The sequence below is a fragment of the Dendrobates tinctorius genome, unplaced genomic scaffold, assembly GCF_039654945.1.
Source record: "Dendrobates tinctorius isolate UK_male_01 unplaced genomic scaffold, ASM3965494v1 ptg000004l, whole genome shotgun sequence".
NCBI lineage: Eukaryota > Metazoa > Chordata > Amphibia > Anura > Dendrobatidae > Dendrobates > Dendrobates tinctorius.
In genome coordinates, this window is record NW_027361672.1 from 846625 (window position 1) to 865699 (window position 19075).

The 19075-nt window shown below is 43.7% G+C and overlaps 1 protein-coding gene across 3 annotated transcripts in view; it reads right to left on the reverse strand.

The window, feature by feature from the left end:
- Positions 1-1939: 1939 nt before the first annotated feature.
- The window catches only part of DEK (DEK proto-oncogene), a 174517-nt gene continuing 157381 nt past the window's right edge, over positions 1940-19075 (reverse strand). For all 3 annotated transcript variants that reach the window (XM_073566105.1, XM_073566103.1, XM_073566102.1), the window contains exons 10-11: positions 3008-3076; positions 1940-2820 (exon numbers count right to left, since the gene is read on the reverse strand). In XM_073566105.1, coding sequence (XP_073422206.1) covers positions 2809-2820; positions 3008-3076 — 81 coding nt within the window. In that variant the 3' untranslated portion in view covers positions 1940-2808. The remainder of the gene's footprint in view (positions 2821-3007; positions 3077-19075) is intronic.

Here is a 19075-nt window from a genome sequence, read left to right on the forward strand (position 1 = left end):
CGCAGTGAGCAGGTTATAGGAGAGGAGTACCGCGCAGGGCCCACTTTTTCAGGGCACTCACCACGCGTCTCCTCCAATTGCCTGTGAGTTTCTTCACTGCCCGGCGGCGGTGCAGCAACGTGAACCGGCGCTGCAGCTCTCTGTAGCTGAGCAGCGCACCCAAGATGGCCGCTGCCTAGTGGGGAAGCCAGCCGGCCGCCCGCTCTCATAAGCCGCCTCCCGACCTGCCGCGGGGTACCCAGGGGGGCCCCGATATCCAAGAGGGTCCAGCCAGCTGTAGGTAAGCCACAGTAAGGGGGTCCCGGGTTCAGGATCTGACAGGATAATGAGGAGCTCTCCTTACCAGCGTCCTCTCTCTCACGGCATAGCCACGCCCCCATGTCGCCCTTAATTTTAAGGGAATCTTGGCACTTTATAAATCTACTGAACTGCGTGTACAATTACAACTTTTTACAATAATTGTTAAATGACAGGGTTTTTACCTTAAAGCGTTCCTAACACAAGAGGCATGTTTTTATTATTGTTAAGGGTTGAATTTGTCTTCTAGGATTATACATTTGACGAATATTTGCGTGTTCACATCTGGCCACTGCGTTTTTAATATTGAAAGGGATATAGCGGCACAGCCTGGTTTAAACTGTTCAAAGTTAGCAACATTTAGGAAGTAAACATTTTTTCATTCCTGTCGTGCCACTTTACATTAATTCATGAAAAGCAACTGAAGAGTTAAACTACCTGACAGCAGTTATGAATCTGTTGAGGGGTACTGCTTTGAAAGTATCACTTTTGGGGTACGTGCCCACGATCAGGAATTGCTGTGGTTTTGACACTGCATATTTACGCAGAGTCAGAAATGCAGCGGCCAGCTGTGACAGCATAGTGGATGGGATTTCTAGAAACCCCATGTCCACTATGCCTGTACGTGCAACTGTGAATCACCCATGGTAACTGACATGCGGCGCATCTTTGAGGACCGCAACATGTGAATTTCTCTTGCGGAGTCACTCCAGACAGAAGTTTCATCAATAGAATGTATTGAATGCGGGAAATCCGCATGGTTCAGTGAATACATGCAGATTTATCTGCGTTCAATAAAATGCAGCGCTTTGTTCCTGGCGAAAATGCACTGCATCCCAAACGATGTTACTTATGAATCGTTGGCGCATAGTCTTGGGGAATTTCCAATGTATAACCCCCAAAGTCACTTTACAACCTGAATGGGTTGCTAAAAAAAAAAAAAATAAGATTTGTAAATTTCCTTGAATAAGTGAAAAGTTGCTGCTAACATTTGTAATGCTTCTAACATCCTAACAAAATAAAAGGATGTTCTACAAATGTGTTGCTGTAAAGCAGACAAAGTAAATGTTATGTACTAACTTTTTTACGTTTTGTATGACTGATTAAAATGGATAATCAAAATCTGAAAATTGCCAATTTAAATAAAAAAACCTCAAGTTTCTGATTTTTATAAATAAACGCAAAACATATCGACCTACATTTACTATTAACAAAGTACAATGAGTCACAAAAAAAACCTCAATCACGTATATGCTTTTACATTTACATTCCAAAGTTAGTCACAAAGTGACACGTCAGATTTGAAATCTCTGATCAAGTCAATAGTGTTAAAAATAAAAAATGTTTTAGTTTTTTTTTTCCAATAATCATTCTTGAAATAGGTTTTCATTAACCTGCTGGAAGGTTTAGCTTTTATAATTAGAATATGTACCGTACTCAACTTTGTCAGTTTTCAAGAAGCTAATCTAAGAAGCTTGGTTCTGTAGCCTGTCCTCGATTCATCTGGTATGCAAATTTATGACCATATGCACATTCATTAGTTACTTGATCATATACAAGACCAAACTAATTTAGACAATTCTTATTTTAAAGAAGCGGTGTAGGGTAAGTTAACATCCCAAACAAACAGATCTTAAATGCATTATAATTAATAGACATTTATTCATTTGTGACACCACCACACAACATCATACATCTTGCCTCTTTCCTAGTCATTCTGACCTGCGCACAGTGGGCTATTACAAAGCTTTCATTACTAAAGAAGTCAAAGCAGATGTGAAGTAGCTTTGCCCTCAGACAGAGGACCCATTTTCATTTTTCATGCATACATTAAATGTGGTCAATATCTTTCACAAATATACAGATGTCAAATTTTCTCTTTTTAATAGCTGGATTTTTCAAATTGTAATTTAAAATTTACACTAGAGCGATAAAAAGTTCAAATAAAAAATACAAAAATATTAACATCTACATGCAATGAAAACAATCCACATGCAATGTACAACCAAAAAGATGATATTTTAAAACATTGACCTTAATAGTGAAGTCTTAGAATCCTATATTCATTTCATAGGTAAAAGTCAGTAAGAAAGCACTGTCAATTTACAATGCTGAGTTTTCTTTAGTTTTTAAATTCTGATGTGCGTTATTTCTTTCAAGAAGAAAGTATTTTATTGAAAGCACAAATATGTGAATGTGTCATTTTACAACATAACTCACCGTACAAATGGCTTCTACTTGAGTACGAACAAACAAAACACTAAGATAAAGGATGTCGAATAGGACATGGGAAAACTGACTTAAAACTTAAAGAAAAATAAAAAATATGGTAAAAAAAAAAAAAGTTAATTAAGCAATTTACAAACATTTCAAATCAAAAACAGCAAAATCTGCTTAAAATATGCTGTACCAAAGTGGTAAAAATACATTTTTGCTGGTGTGATTTCTTGGTGAATGTAATCCAACAGTCCATGTATTCTCCATGAATAAAAAAAACGCAATTTATCTGAATCAGGATATTAACTGAAAGAAAAAAAAAAAGTGCAAGTTTATAATAAAATCTTTAAAGACAAATCTGCTTTTACATAATTTATCGTCAGTGTTGAACCCAAACAATGGAAATGGAAAGTTTCCCCAATTTTGTAGATTTAATTAGCATTTTAAATATAAATAGGGGGTATGCATGATTGTAATCGGCAAAAACACTTACTTCTTTAACTGTGGTCTTAATGAATGCCTTTCTTGGGGACAAATCACAGTTCGGATAGCCTTCATATACCTTAAAAATAGGTGAAACATTCTATGACAATCGTCGGACATTTATACACCAGTGTTGCATGCTGTACCAGATTCATAAGACCCCCCTTCAGCGCCTCTAACAGGTCTGCTTCATTTAATACTTTCAATCTCAATTAAATTTGTTCTGGAGCATCTTTGTTCATAGCTCTGTGGTCTACAGTTCATTTTTTATCCTTCCTCAATATGTGTGAATAAATTGGCAAGTCAAATGGCAACACACCAACTGTCACACTCAAATGAACAGAAAAAAAAACAAAACATTTTTAGCTTACCCCTTACCAACATTTGACGTACAGTTACGTCATATACAAGTTCCCTGAATTTGATACAAGCTTGGGAACTGAACACATCTTTACCAGCAGATGATGACTGAGATAGTCCGCTATCATCTACGGCAAAGGATATTCAAATATTATCTGCTTCTAATAAGCGCATATGGAGCAGAGCTCCACCCATGGCTGTTAACCTGTCAAATGCCTACGTCAGCAGCATTTACAGCGCACTGGCAAAAGTGGGGAGGGTCACATCACTGCATGGTGTTCATAGGAGACTGATTGTTTTGTTATACACAGCAATACAGTAACAATGCTGTGTACAGCACTAGCGATCGGATGACTGCAGGTTCAAGTCCCTCGGCGGGACTAACATAAAACCAGGGGAAGAGTCTTGAGGAGATCATTTGCATATTCCCAGTGCCTTCTGGGATAAGTGAAGAGTCTCCGCGAGCTCAACGATCACTGGGTTTTGGCAGTTGCAGCTGAAAAGAGGAAATCGGAGAAACCGCGCGAAAACTGTCGGCGCGCGAATTTTGGCTCATCTTTCATCGTTTTTAAAGAAATCTCAAGATGGAAGAGGCCAGGAGCCATTTGGTGAGCTGCATTTCTTGCTACATGTTCACAGATTTACCAGTGGAAAAGCCAAACTTCACATGCCACAAATGCAAGCTTGTGACCCTGTTGGAGGAAAAGTTGCAAAATCTCGAAGAGAGGTTAGCTACGTTGAAGATCATTAAGGAAGGTGAAGAGTTCTTGGACAGAGCAGAAATATCTCTTCATGTTACAGACAGAGAAGAAATTCGAAGTGCACCTGAAGAAACAGAGGAATGGAGACATGTGACCCAGAGAAGCAGGAGGATCAGGAGGCAGTCAGCACCCATACTGCTCAGAAACCAGTACCAGGCTCTCACGCAGGAAAACAATGAAGAAATACATCAGGATAAGACTTCGCCAACAAACAGCAACCTTGTACGCCTTCAGAGTCCTCCTGGATGGAGAAAGAAAAATGTTGTGAAGAAGAAACGGAGAGTGGTGGTCATGGGGGATTCCCTGTTGAGAGGAACAGAGGCCGCTATCTGCAGACCGGATATAACTTCAAGAGAAATGTGCTGTCTTCCAGGTGCAAAAATTAAAGATGTGTCTGACAGGATATCAGGACTCTTCAGACCTACAGATGACTACCCATTCCTGCTACTACATGTGGGGACAAATGACACCGCAAGAAACGACCTGGAAACCATCTGCAGAGACTTTGAAGACTTCGGCAAAAAAGTGAAAGAACTGGGAGCGCAGGTGGTCTTCTCTTCCATCCTCCCAGTGGATGGCCATGGAACAAGGAGGTGGAATAAGATTCTGCAGGTGAACAACTGGCTACGTCGATGGTGCCGTCAGCAACGATTTGGATTTCTGGATCACGGAGTGAACTACTTATACGATGGACTACTTGCTAGAGATGGGGTGCACCTTACGAAGACTGGAAAGCAGGTATTTGGAAGTCGCCTTGCTACACTTGTAAGGAGAGCTTTAAACTAGAACAACATGGGAAGGGAAGCAAAAGACCAGAAAAAGCCATACACCTGACAAATGCTATTGAGAACTCTGCTATTCGAAGTGGAAAGGAAGAACAAAGACGAAAGAATCTAATTAATAAAAATATTGGAGAAAGAGAAACCTATCACAAACTAAAATGTTTCTATACTAATGCACAAAGCATGGGCAACAAACAAGGAGAATCGGAACTACTAACACAGGAAAAGAAATATGATGTCATTGGAATCACTGAAACTTGGTGGGACAATACACATGATTGGAATACAAGACTAGAAGGATACAACTTATTTGCAAGAAACAGACGTGATAAACGAGGAGGAGGTGTCGCATTGTATGTTAGAAACACGTATATCTGCACAGAGATTGAAGCTTCAGAGACTGGGAGTTCTGTGGAAACTGTTTGGGTAAGAATACAAGGACAGAACAATGGAAAGGACACCATTGTAGGCATTTACTACAGGCCACCTGTGCAAGCTGAAGATATGGATGAACTCTTTATGCATCAAATGGCCAAGTTCTCCAAAAAATATGACATAGTTGTCATGGGAGATTTCAACTATCCAGACATTTGTTGGGAATCTCTCTCAGGCAAAACTAACAGGTCAAGGAAATTCTTATCCTCTCTTGCTGACAACTTTATCTTCCAAAAGGTAAAGGAGAAAACAAGGGGAACTGCTACCTTGGATCTAATCCTTATAAACAGGGAGGAAATGGTTGAGGAGGTAAAAGTGGCTGGGACCCTAGGAGGTAGCGACCATGCTATTTTAGAATTTTGGATAACTAGAGGCGGAAGACCTGTGAAGACTCAGACGTCAAGGTTAGATTTCAGAAAGGCAGATTTTAAGGGATTCAGAAAGAGAATTGGAGGGATCCAATGGCTGGATATCCTTAAAGACAAAAATGTCCAGGAAGGATGGGAAATCTTGAAAAATGAAATTCTCAAAGCACAGTTGTTAACAATTCCGAAAAGAGGGAAGAATAGGAAGCATTTAAGGAAACCAGGATGGATGAACACAGAACTTAAGCACATGCTAAAAAGGAAGAAAAAAATGTTTATAAAATGGAAAGAGGGAGGCATATCTAAAGAAGAATATAATGCTGTCTGCAGAACCTGCAGGGCACAAATCAGAATAGCTAAAGCTGAAAATGAATTGAGGCTTGCAAGAGATGTCAAAAGCAATAATAAAGGATTTTGGGGATATGTCAAAAGTAAAAGAAAAGTCAAAGATGCTATAGGATTTTTACAGGATGAAAATGATGAAATGGTAAGACAGGATGTTGAGAAGGCTGAACTTTTAAATTCCTATTTTGCATCTGTTTTCTCTCAGAAAGGAAATGTAACATCAACTGTTATTCACTGTCCTATTAAGGGAATAGAAGAATCCAGGATATCTATAAACAGAAAGATAGCGAGGAAACACTTAGCTAACCTAAATGAATTCAAGTCTCCAGGTCCAGATGAATTACACCCCAGAGTACTGAAGGAGATAGCAGAAGAAATTTTTGAACCCCTCTCCATAATCTTTGAAAATTCTTGGAGAACAGGAGAAGTGCCAGAAAACTGGAGAAGAGCAAATGTTGTTCCTATCTTCAAAAAGGGGAAGAAGGTGGACCCAGGCAACTATAGGCCGGTGAGTCTGACTTCTATACCAGGAAAGATCTTTGAACAAATTATTAAACAACATGTATGTCAATACCTGGATAAGAATGAAGTGATTAAACAGAGTCAGCATGGGTTTGTAACTAATAAGTCATGTCAGACTAATTGAATTTCCTTCTATGACGGTATTACTGATTGGGTGGATCAAGGAAATGCTGTAGATATAGTATATCTTGACTTCAGCAAAGCATTTGACAAAGTCTCTCATACAATCCTTATTGAAAAAATGACTAAGTATGGAATGGACAAGGCAACTGTTAGGTGGATTCATAACTGGCTTAGTGATCGGACCCAAAGAGTGGTCGTAAATGGCTGCACATCCAGTTGGAAGAATGTCTCAAGTGGGGTACCACAGGGCTCTGTCCTGGGCCCTGTATTGTTCAACATCTTTATCAACGATTTAGATGAAGGAATTGAGGGTAAACTGATAAAATTTGCTGATGACACAAAGCTAGGAGGGATAGCTAATACTAGAGAAGAGAGAGAGAGGATTCAAAAAGATTTAAATAAACTGGAGAAGTGGGCAGCAACTAACAGAATGGTTTTTAACAGGGAGAAATGCAAAGTACTACATCTGGGCAATAAAAATGAAAAAAGCATATATAGAATGGGAGGAATAGGGCTAAGTGACAGCACATGTGACAAAGACTTGGGTATACTAATAGATCACAGACTGAATATGAGTCAACAGTGTGATGCAGCAGCAAAAAAGGCAAATGCAATTCTAGGATGTATTAACAGAAGCATACAGTCTAGATCACGTGAAGTAATTATTTCCCTCTACTCCTCTTTGGTCAGACCTCATCTGGAATATTGTGTCCAATTTTGGGCACCACATTTTAAAAAAGACATCAACAAACTGGAGCAAGTTCAGAAAAGAGCGACCAGAATGGTGACCGGTCTGCAAACCCTGTCTTATGAGGAAAGGTTGCAGGATTTGGGAATGTTTAGTTTGCAAAAGAGAAGACTGAGAGGAGACTTAATAGCTGTCTACAAATATCTAAAGGGCTGTCACATTGTAGAAGGATCAACTTTATTCTCATTTGCACAAGGAAAGACTAGAAGCAATGGGATGAAGCTGAATGGGAGGAGACACAGATTAGATATTAGAAAAAACTTTTTGACAGTTAGAGTGATCAATGAGTGGAACAGGCTGCCACGAGAAGTGGTGAGTTCTCCTTCAATGGAAGTCTTCAAACAGAGGCTGGACAGACATCTAACTGGGATGATTTAGCGAATCCTGCTTTGAGCAGGGGGTTGGACCAGATGGCCCAGGAGGTCCCTTCCAACTCTACGATTCTATGATTCTATATATTCATAAATATATATATATATATATATATATATATATATATATATATATATATATATATATATATATATATATATATATATATACACACACACATACATACACATACATACACACAGTACATATTTCTTTATTTTCATGACTATGAAAATTGTAGATTCACTCTGAAGGCATCAAAACTATGAATTAACACATGTGGAATTATATAATTAACAAAAAAGTGTGAAACAACTGAAAATATGTCTTATATTCTAGGTTCTTCAAAGTAGCCACCTTTTGCTTTGATTACTGCTTTGCACACTCTTGGCATTCTCTTGATGAGCTTCAAGAGGTAGTCACCGGAAATGGTTTTCACGTCACAGGTGTGCCCTGTCAGGTTTAATAAGCGGGATTTCTTGCCTTATAAATGGGGTTGGGACCATCAGTTGTGTTGTGCAGAAGTCTGGTGGATACACAGCTGATAGTCCTACTGAATAGACTGTTAGAATTTGTATTATGGCAAGAAAAAAAGCAGCTAAGTAAAGAAAAACGAGTGGCCATCATTACTTTAAGAAATGAAGGTCAGTCAGTCCGAAAAACTGGGAAAACTTTGAAAGTGTCCCCAAGTGCAGTGGCAAAAACCATCAAGCGCTACAAAGAAACTGGCTCACATGAGGACCGCCCCAGGAAAGGAAGACCAAGAGTCACCTCTGCTGCAGAGGATAGTCTTAGTTACTCACCGGTTAACGGTATTTTTCGGAGTCCATGACAGCACCACCTGACAGCACCACCTGAGAGAGGGGATCCGCCCTTTAGGAACAGGAAACCTACAGATACAAAAAGGGTGGCACCTCTCCCACGCATCAGTTGGATTACAGAGCACAAGAGGACTTCCAAGGTTAATGCATGATTTATGTACAGTATTCTTTACAATTATAACTTTTATCACCAGTGAGCATATACAAGAAAAAAGACGTGCACACCCCAATTAAACTATAAGGGAGGGAATATACGGGTGCTGTCATGGACTCCGAAAAATACCGTTAACCGGTGAGTAACTAAGACTTTATTCGGTCGTCCATGACAGCACCACCTGAGAGATTTACAGAGAGTAATATCAGCTTTAGGGAGGGACTACAGCCTGCAGCACCCTTATACCAAAAGAGAGGTCTGTGGAAGCACCCAGGTCTAGCCTATAATGACTAAAAAAGGTGCTCGGAGAGGACCAAGTAGCCGCCTTACATATCTGGTCGATGGAGACTTCTGATCTTTCGGCCCATGAGGTTGCCATTGCCCTGGTGGAATGCGCCCTCAGCTTTCCGGGTGGCGACCTGCCCTTTGATGTGTATGCTATTGCAATCGCCTCTCTAATCCATCTGGCTAGTGTATTTTTTGATGCTCTACAACCTTTTCTGGGGCCTTGATGAGAGATAAATAGGGCATTATCTTTCTTCCAGGGATCGGTGACTGACAGATATTCTATGAGGCCTCTCCTGACATCCAGGGTGTGTAGTTTCCTTTCCTTCTCGTTAGTTGGATTAGGGAGGAAGGATGGAAGAACTATCTCCTGTGTCCTATGGAAACTAGAAACTACCTTTGGCAAGTACGCTGGGTCAGGTCTAAGTATTACCCTATCCTCTTTAAACTGTAAATAAGGAGGACTCCTAGATAAAGCCTGAATATCGCTTATTCTGCGAGCTGATGTTAGAGCTACCAGGAAGGCTACCTTGAGGGACAGGTTTTTTAGGGAAGCCGACGAGATAGGTTCGAATGGAGTCTCTGTCATAGCAGTGAGGACTAGGTTCAAGTCCCACGGCATAAACCTATCCTTCATTATTGGCCTGGATCTACCTGCTGCCTTAATGAATCTGCTTATCCAATAATTACCAGCAATGTTACAGCTAAACAGAGCCCCCAAGGCTGACACTTGTACTTTAAGGGTACTGGTAGAGAGTCCCATGTCTAGACCTTTTTGTAGGAACTCTAATATCTGCATTATAGGTGCTGAATCCCCAGCGATTACTTTTGAAGGAATTTTTTCCAAATCCTAACGTAAATTTTTGTGGTAATGATTTTCCTACTTTTAAGTAGGGTGTTAATTAGGTCTGCGGAGAAACCCTTCTCTTCTAATAATGACCGTTCAAACTCCACGCCGTCAGATGAAGGCCAGCCACCTGAGGATGGAAGACTGGGCCCTGGGACAGGAGATCCGGGATGTCCGGCAGAACCCAAGGATCGGACACCGACATGGTCCTGAGGCATGAGAACCATGCTCTCCTGGGCCAAAACGGAGCGATAACTATCACCCTTGCTCTGTCTTTCCTGATTTTCCTCATCACTAGGGGTAGAAGAGATAGGGGAGGGAAGGCGTAGGCTAGTTTGAAGTCCCAGTTTATCAGGAAGGCATCTACCGCCAGAGGATTTTCTCTGGGATTCAGGGAGCAGAATTGTTTCAATTGCGTGTTGTCTCTGGTGGTGAATAGGTCTACCTCTGGATATCCCCACTTTTGAACAATCAGATTGAATATGGAGGTGTTTAAAGACCATTCCCCTTGCTTTAGCCGATTGCGGCTTAAAAAGTCTGCCGTGATGTTGTCTTTTCCTTTTATATGCAATGCTGTTAAAGATAGGAAGTATTGTTCTGCTAGATGGAACAACCGCTCTGCTACAAACATCAGGGGTCTGGAACGAGTCCCGCCTTGGTGATTGATGTATGCCACGGTGACCTGATTGTCGGAGAACACTCGCACGTGATGGCCCTGTAGGTACACAAGGAGCTTTTTAGCCGCCTGTTCTACTGCCGTCAATTCTTTTAGGTTAGATGACATTCCTAACTGATGATGTTGCCATTGGTCCTGGACTAAAATTTCACCCATATGAGCTCCCCAACCGTAAGGACTAGCATCCGTGGTGACTATGCGGGTTACGTTATACTCCCAGGGCACCCCTTTTGATAAGTTATCCTTGTCTAACCACCACTCTAGGGACTCCCTTGTGTTACGGGATAAGGTTAGCTGACCCTCCAAGTAACCTCCAAGGACTTTTTGATGTAATAAGACCTCGCTCTGTAGTTTCCTTGCATGAAACTGGGCCCACTGGACTGCCGGGATACAGGCCGGCCGAAAGAGAGCCTAGAAGGGACATGGCTTTTCTGAGGGACATGGTGGGGTTATTGGAGGCGTTCAGGATCTGATAATGGAGGCGAACAAGCTTGTCCGGAGGCAGACGGCATTCCTGTTTTTCAGAATCCAGGGTTAGGCCCAAAAATTGTTGGACTTTCATTGGTTGCAACCGGGACTTTTTGACGTTCAGCAACCATCCTAACCGTTCTAGGGCAGACATTGTCTTTTGTAGCTGTTGTAAACAATGGTTCGCCGTTTTACCTACAATAAGAAAATCGTCCAGGTAGGGGATCACCAGAATGTTCGATTCACGTAGATGGGCCATAACCTCTGCTATCACCTTAGTAAACACTCGGGGAGCGACTGCCACTCCAAAAGGGAGGGCCGCATATTGGAAATGTCGAATTGATCCATCCAACTGAACCGCCACTCTGAGGAACCGCTGATGGCCTGCATGGATGGGTATATGGTAGTATGCGTCTTTTAAATCTAACACCACCATGAAGCAGTTTTGGAACAGCAATTTTATTGCAGATTTAATCGTTTCCATCTTAAAGGGACGTATGACCAAAAATTTGTTGAGGGCCTTAAGGTTAATTATTGTCCTAAAGGAGCTGTCCGGTTTGCGGACCAGGAACAGAGGGGAGTAGAATCCCTTCCCCCATTCTTCCTCTGGAACCTCTATCAGGACTTTCTTAGCGCACAGGTTATGAACCTCGGCTTCCAGGGCAGCTTGTTCTGCCGCAGACGACCTGAGTGGGGTGATTTTAAATTGATCAAGGGGAACCCTAGAAAACTAGTCGTAGTCCCACGGCTATTATCCCCAATATCCAGCTGCTATTGGAGATCAGAGACCAGGATGGGTAGAAGGCAGCTAGTCTCCCTCCTACTGGGGTAACTAGTCATTGGGGCGGCTTTTTCGTATCCCGAGCTGGACCTTCCTGGCGCCCTCCCCCAAACATGAATCCTGTACCTTTCCTTTTTTTATCATCCCATCTGCCCTGATCTCTGGACGGCCTTCTCCGGAAAAACCCTTTCCTGGCAAAGGGACGTCTGTAAGAGGGGTTCGGGAGACTGGGAAATTTCTTTTTGTCATCTCCAGCTTTCTCCAACAATTCGTCCAAGACGGGGCCGAATAGGTACTCCCCCTCGCAGGGTAATGGAACAGAGGCGGGACCGGGCTTGAATATCTCCTGGCCAGCATTTTAACCAGAGCGCTCTTCGCGCTGCATTAGACAGACCTGCGGCTTTAGCCGCCATTCTTGCAGAGTCTGCAGAAGCATCGGCTAAAAACGCCGCGGCATTCTGAATGATGGGCAAATTTTTCCGAATAGATGATCTTGAAGCTCCATCTCTTAGTTCGGAATCTAGCTGATCCAGCCAGACCATCATAGATCTGGCTGTACAGGTGGCAGCTACCGCTGGTCTTAACGCGCCTGCTGACATCTCCCATGTCCCTTTAAGGAAAGAATCCGCTTTTTTATCTAACGGATCTTTCAGGGAGGCCATATCGTCAAATGGTATGGCGGATTTTTTAGATGCTTTGGCTACTGCTGCATCTAGTTTCGGGGCTTTATCCCATCTGCTTACTACCGGGTTATCGAAGGGGTATCTCCGCTTAAAGGCTGGTGGCATGGAGCCCCTTTTCTCCGGTCTCTTCCATTCTCTATCAATTAGGCTCTGAACCTTTTCGTTCAATGGAAAAGCTTTACGTTTTTTGGGGTCCAACCCCCCGAACATTATGTCCTGTGCTGAGAGTTCCCGTTTTTTGTCCGCTACCCCCATGGTGGACCGTATAGCTTTCACTAATTTGTCCATCTGGTCTAAGGGGAAGCAGAACCGGCTAGAGTCTTCATCCGAGGAAGACGACGAGGAGGCCGAGGAATTGTCACCCTTCCCAGGGGCGACTGAGGCCTCCGAGCCTGAACCACTAGCCTCTCTTCTCCTAGAAGGTTCTCTTTGACGTAAAGCTTTCATTTCTGCCCTGATCATGTCTCTCAGGTTTGAAGTGAAGTCAGGTGTCTCTTCCGCTACCTGCATTAACGGGGGAGAGTATAAGGACCTGACAATCTACCCCTGGACTCCCTGTCCTTAATAACTCCTACCGTCTGCCGTATGCATGGCTGGCATAACTTTTTAGGGTGGCCATCTGGTAGGGGGGAACTACAGAGGGCACATTCCCTGTGTTTCTGTTTTCCCGTAACCTTCTTCCCCTGAAAAAAAACATAAGGGAACACTGCATCAGGGTACATTCACGGAGATCTCTTACCCATGCAGATGAGGCAGGTACCGGATCACGGAGGGAGGCAGGGGGGTCCTTTCTGGAGGAACTTTCGCGGCTCTGGTCGCTAGTTCGTCTGTTTCTTCTGTTGGCCACTCGCCTGTTTCTGCGGGTGCTCCTGCGTCTCGTCCTGCTGGACTAAGGGGGCTTCCTACGTATCCATTGCTGGGGCCTTCAGAAGCACCCCAGCGGCGTCCCCATCTGCCTTATATGGCATCCTGTCCAGGTCAGCAGGCATCCTGCCATAGCACCACCCACCCGGCTTTTGCGTTCCCTCCCCCATGCTCCGGCCCCCCTTGCCTTCGCCGGGTCGCCTCGCGACCCCCGGACCGGCATGCACCCGCGGCGCGCGCCGGAGGCCGCCGGCACCCGACTTCAGGTATCGGCGCTATCGCTCCGCCCCTTCCACCGCGTCACTTCCGCCGCTCACAGAGCCCTGCGGGAGCGCGCGCGAAGGAGCCGCACAGCCCCGCCCGGAGTGCCAGCACCCCCCGCGCCCGCCGCCATGAGCCCGGCCAGGAGACAGCACCGACCCGGAGGACCGGGCCTGGGGAAGCGCACCGGGGCATACATACCAGGTGCTGGCTTGGAGACGGCATCCACCGGACCCCTGCTCCACCTGCTTCGTCCACTGCCGTGATGACCTACCCGGCCCCACCGTGGCGCTTCCAGGGACCCCGCACTGACCGAGGTAGGAGACCCCCTCGCTACCTGGGTCGGTCAGCCGGCCTAGGTATTCAATGATGATTCCATGACGGACGATCTGTAGAGAGTCCTGTCCTCTAGGAACAGGAAACCAACTGATGCGTGGGAGAGGTGCCACCCTTTTTGTATCTGTAGGTTTCCTGTTCCTAAAGGGCGGATCCCCTCTCTCAGGTGGTGCTGTCAGGTGGTGCTGTCATGGACGACCGAATAAAAGTTAATCCGAGTCACCAGCCTCAGAAATCGCAGGTTAACAGCAGCTCAGATTAGAGTAGCAGACATCTCTACAACAACTGTTAAGAAGAGACTTTGTGCAGCAGGCCTTCATGGTAAAATAGCTGCTAGGAAACCACTGCTAAGGACAGGCAACAAGCAGGAGAGACTTGTTTGGGCTAAAGAACACAAGAAATGGACATTCGACCAGTGGAAATCTGTGCTTTGGTCTGATGAGTCCAAATTTGAGATCTTTGGTTCCAACCGTGTCTTTGTGCAACGCAGAAAAGGTGAACGGATGGACTCTACATGCCTGGTTCCCATCGTGAAGCATGGAGGAGGTGGTGTGATGGTGTGGGGGTGCTTTGCTGGTGACACTGGTGGGGATTTATTCAAAATTGAAGGCATACTGAACCAGCATGGCTACCACAGTATCTTGCAGCGGCATGCTATTCCATCCAGTTTGCGTTTAGTTGGACCATCATTTATTTTTCAACAGGACAATGACCCCAAACACACCTCCAGGCTGTGTAAGGGCTATTCGACCAAGAATGAGAGTGATGGGGTGCTACGCCAGATGACCTGGCCTCCACAGTCACCAGACTTGAACCCAATCGAGATAGTTTGGGGTGAGCTGGACCGCAGAGTGAAGGCAAAAGGGCCAACAAGTGCTAAGCATCTCTGGGAACTCCTTCAAGACTGTTGGAAGACCATTTCCGGTGACTACCTCTTGAAGCTCATCAAGAGAATGCCAAGAGTGTGCAAAGCAGTAATCAAAGCAAAAGGTGGCTACTTTGAAGAACCTAGAATATAAGACATTCAGTTGATTCACACTTTTGTTAATTACATAATTCCATATGTGTTTATTCATAGTTTTGATGCCTTCAGAGTGCATCCACAGTTTTCATAGTTAAGAAAATTAAGAAAACTCTTTAAATGAGAAGGCGTGTCCAAACGTTTGGTCTGTACTGTAATATATATGTATATACATGCACATATATACACACACTAGCTTAAGAGCCCGGCGCCGCCCGGGCAGTGACTAGCTACGGTTAGTTATAACAAGTTATGAAATATATATTTATTTATTTATATATATATATATATATATATATATATATATATATATATATATATATATATATATATATATATATATATATATATATATATATATATATATATATATATTTGTTTATCGCTGAGTGTAGAGCCCCATCCACTTCGCATACCCACATTCACTATAATATCCCACATCATCATGTCAGCCAGAGCTACCGGACTACTACCCCTCATTTCCCATATCATCCCGTCAAAGCCACCGGACTACTACCCCTAATATCCCACATCATCCCGTTAGCCAGAGCCACCGGATAATTACCACTAATATCCCACATCATCCCGTCACAGCCGCCGGACTACTACCCATAATATCCCACATCATCCCATCCGCCAGAACCACCGGACTACTATCACTAATATCCCACATCATCCCGTCAGCCAGAGCCACTGGAATACTCCCCCTAATATCCCACATCATCTCATCAGCCAGAGCCACCAGACTACTACCCCATATATCCCACATCATCCCGTCAGTCTGGGGTCAGAACCAGAGCTGTTGTGAACTCTCTCACTTTGACTTGAGTCAGGGCTTCCTCTGGTGGTTACAGTGGGTAGTGGAGCTGGCCAAAGTCTGCCACCTGTCGACGATGATTGGAAATCAGGGGTTACTGACTTGAGTTTTTAAGTGAGCAGGATTCCTTCAGTGGCTGCTGGTGATTAGTTTCTTACTGTGCATTCTGAGGTCTGGCATCTCCTGACTGATCCTGCATTTTTCAGTTAAGTTGTTCATTTGCTAATCCTTTGCATCTGATCTGGTTTTGCCTCTTTCTGCTTTGCTGTGAGGGCTCAGCGTGCTCCCTGCTGGGGCAGTGCTGGACCCCGCTCCATACGTAACAGCTTGTGTCAGTTTGTTCAGTCCCCTGTTATATTAGTCTCTTTTGCTTTGCTGCCAGTTCACACCAGAATGCTGATATAGTGGGGGAGAGGTCGTGAGACCTCAGTGTTTTTTGTACATCAGACGTGTTGGATTTTTTAGGGCTTTTGCGTGATTGCAGACAGTGTTTTTCCTTTCCTATCTAGTCAGTTTGGGCCCCATCATTTGCTCATTCTATTTTCTGCCTGCGTTTGTGTCTCACCGACAATATGTTTGGGGTTCTACTCCGGGGCAGTTTAGATTTCACCTTTCTTGCTTTAGGCTTAGTTAGCTTTCCGGCTGTGCCGAGGAGTCTAGGGCATCGTAGGTACGCCCCACGGCTACTGCTAGTTGTGTTGCTAGGATTAGGGGTCTGCAATACGCTAAGTTACCAACCTTTCTGATTTCCTGGTGGCCAAGCCTATTCCTGCTATCCTCCTCGGTGACCAGTTCATAACACAGAGCGCTCAGTGGAACAGTCCTAACTTCCATACCGGAGATCACTTTAAGAGAGGCCTGGGGTCAGTACCAACGCGCAGAGTGGATTTGCCCTCACTTCCATACCGGGGATCCCTTTAAGAGGGGCCTTGGGTCAGAACCAGAGCGCTGAGTGGATTTGCCCTTACTTGCATACCAATGATCCCTTTAATAGCACTCTGGGGTCAGAATCAGAGCACTGAGGGATTTGCCCTATCTTCCATACAGGAGATCCCTTTAAGAAAGCCTGGAGTCAGTACCAGAGAATTTGAAGGCAATTGCCATGACTTCCATACCGGGGATCCCTTTAAGAGAGGCCTGGGGTCAGAACCAGAACGCTGGATGGATTTGCCCTAACTTCCATACCGATGATCCCTTTAAGAGACCTTGGGGTCTCTCTCCCCTTTTCCAGAGTTCTGTTCCTTTAAATTTCATACACTGGCTGCTGCGACGGATCCGTCCAAAAACCGGACCCGGTGCATCAGTTTTTTGCAAATCTGCAACGGATCCGTTTTTTCACACTTTGACGTTTTGGTATGGAGGATGTGTGATGGGTATATAGGCACGGGAGGGGGATTCATTTCTGTCATGTGCTCGCTGCTCCTTTGTGGGGGGGGGGGGGGCAGACAATGGCTGGGAGCTTATGTTCCCAGGGATGCTAGATTTTTCCCACCATGTCAGTGTCTGCTGAGGTGTTGTCAAGTGGGAAACCTTGCTCATAGCAACCAATCACAGCTCAGCTTCTTTTAACCAGCTCTGGTGAAATGAAAGATGTTTCGTGATACACACATACATACAGAGATATATATTATATAATATTTATACACACATACATACACACTACATAATCGTCTAATTGTTTGTTTGTAACGGAAATCCCGCGTCGCTGATTGGCCACTGCCAATCAGCGACAGGCACAGTCCGGCCGCTGACAACAGTGGATTCCGGGTCAGTGTAGGAGAGGCTAAGCACAACACCTGCTTTTCAAATCCCTGGTCAGGTTTGACCTATACACCCCTTCTCATAATTGCAGGACTAGACTCTAAATACGGTTGCTACTACACCATCTTCACCTACAGGCACATATAGCCCTGTATCTATACTTACTCATTCCTACAGCAGTCGGGCTGATGAAGGACCAACTGGGACCGAAACGTCCTCTGTTTTTGTGACTGCCTAAATAAAAAAAATCTGGATTTCCTTATCATAAGTTGAGTGCCAAGTTCCTTACTTATACCTTCTCTATGTGTATGTATGTACATATACATAATATATATATATATATATATATATATATATATATATATATATATATATATATATATATATATATATATATATATATATATATCTCTCTCTATCTCTCCACATACATACATGACGGACAAAAACGAGTTCAAATTACCAGTCCCCCCGCTAAAATATAAAAGAAAAAAAAATTAAAATACATATGTGGTATCAATGTTTCATTTAAAAATTTAACAATTAACTGATCGGGAAGGTAATGTGGGGAAAAAAAACAAAAAAAAAAACCTACATGCCAGAATTAGTTTTATAACTGCCACACAGCTTTGAAGAAAAAAAATACAATTAGAGAGTGATCAAAACATTGTATCTACTCCAAAATGGTATAAATAAAAAAGGCAAGCTCAGGGCTCAAGAAGAAAGGCCTCACACAGTTTTATCAAGAAAATCAAAGTATTGTGGATTTCTGCCTTTTCCACCACACTTGGAATTCCACCACCCCCACACACACACTTTCCAGTACATTACACAATAACATGAATGGCTTCATTCAAGAATCCAACTTGTACCTCCAGAAACAAGCCATCATACGGCTCTTTGAGGAAGAGGAGGAGAAAACGAAATCACAAAACTAAATAAATAATAGCCATGTTGGGAAGGGAATGAAAGGCTCCAGACTGATTATATCATGGAGAATACAAATACAGCAAGAGAGCAGGGAGGTTATCTTTAAGGCTTGTTTCACATTAGCGGTTTTTTGCGCAGCGCATCATGCGTGTCCATGTGCATGCGTCCCTATGTTAAACATGGCGTGCGCATGGTCATGCGTTTGCACGCATTCGTATGCGTTTTTTCAAGGTATGCGCCTAGGCGCATCAGACGCAACCTGTTGCATTTCTTGGTCCGCCGAAAGGCGTAAAAAAAACAACACATGCGCACATCTGCGTTTTCGTGCGCATGCGTTTTGGCGTAAACATGTGTAGACACTGGTTTTAACCCCTAGAGAACGAATGCGCATAAAAAACGCAAACGCATGCAAAAATGCATGATGCGTTTTTGCATGTGTTTCTACTTGCGCACGATGTGCAGACCACAAAGACACAAATGTGAAACTAGCCTAAAGCAGTATTTTTAAAACATTAAGGTCTTATGTTACAGCGCTTTTGCAGTCAATTGTGCCACAGGAT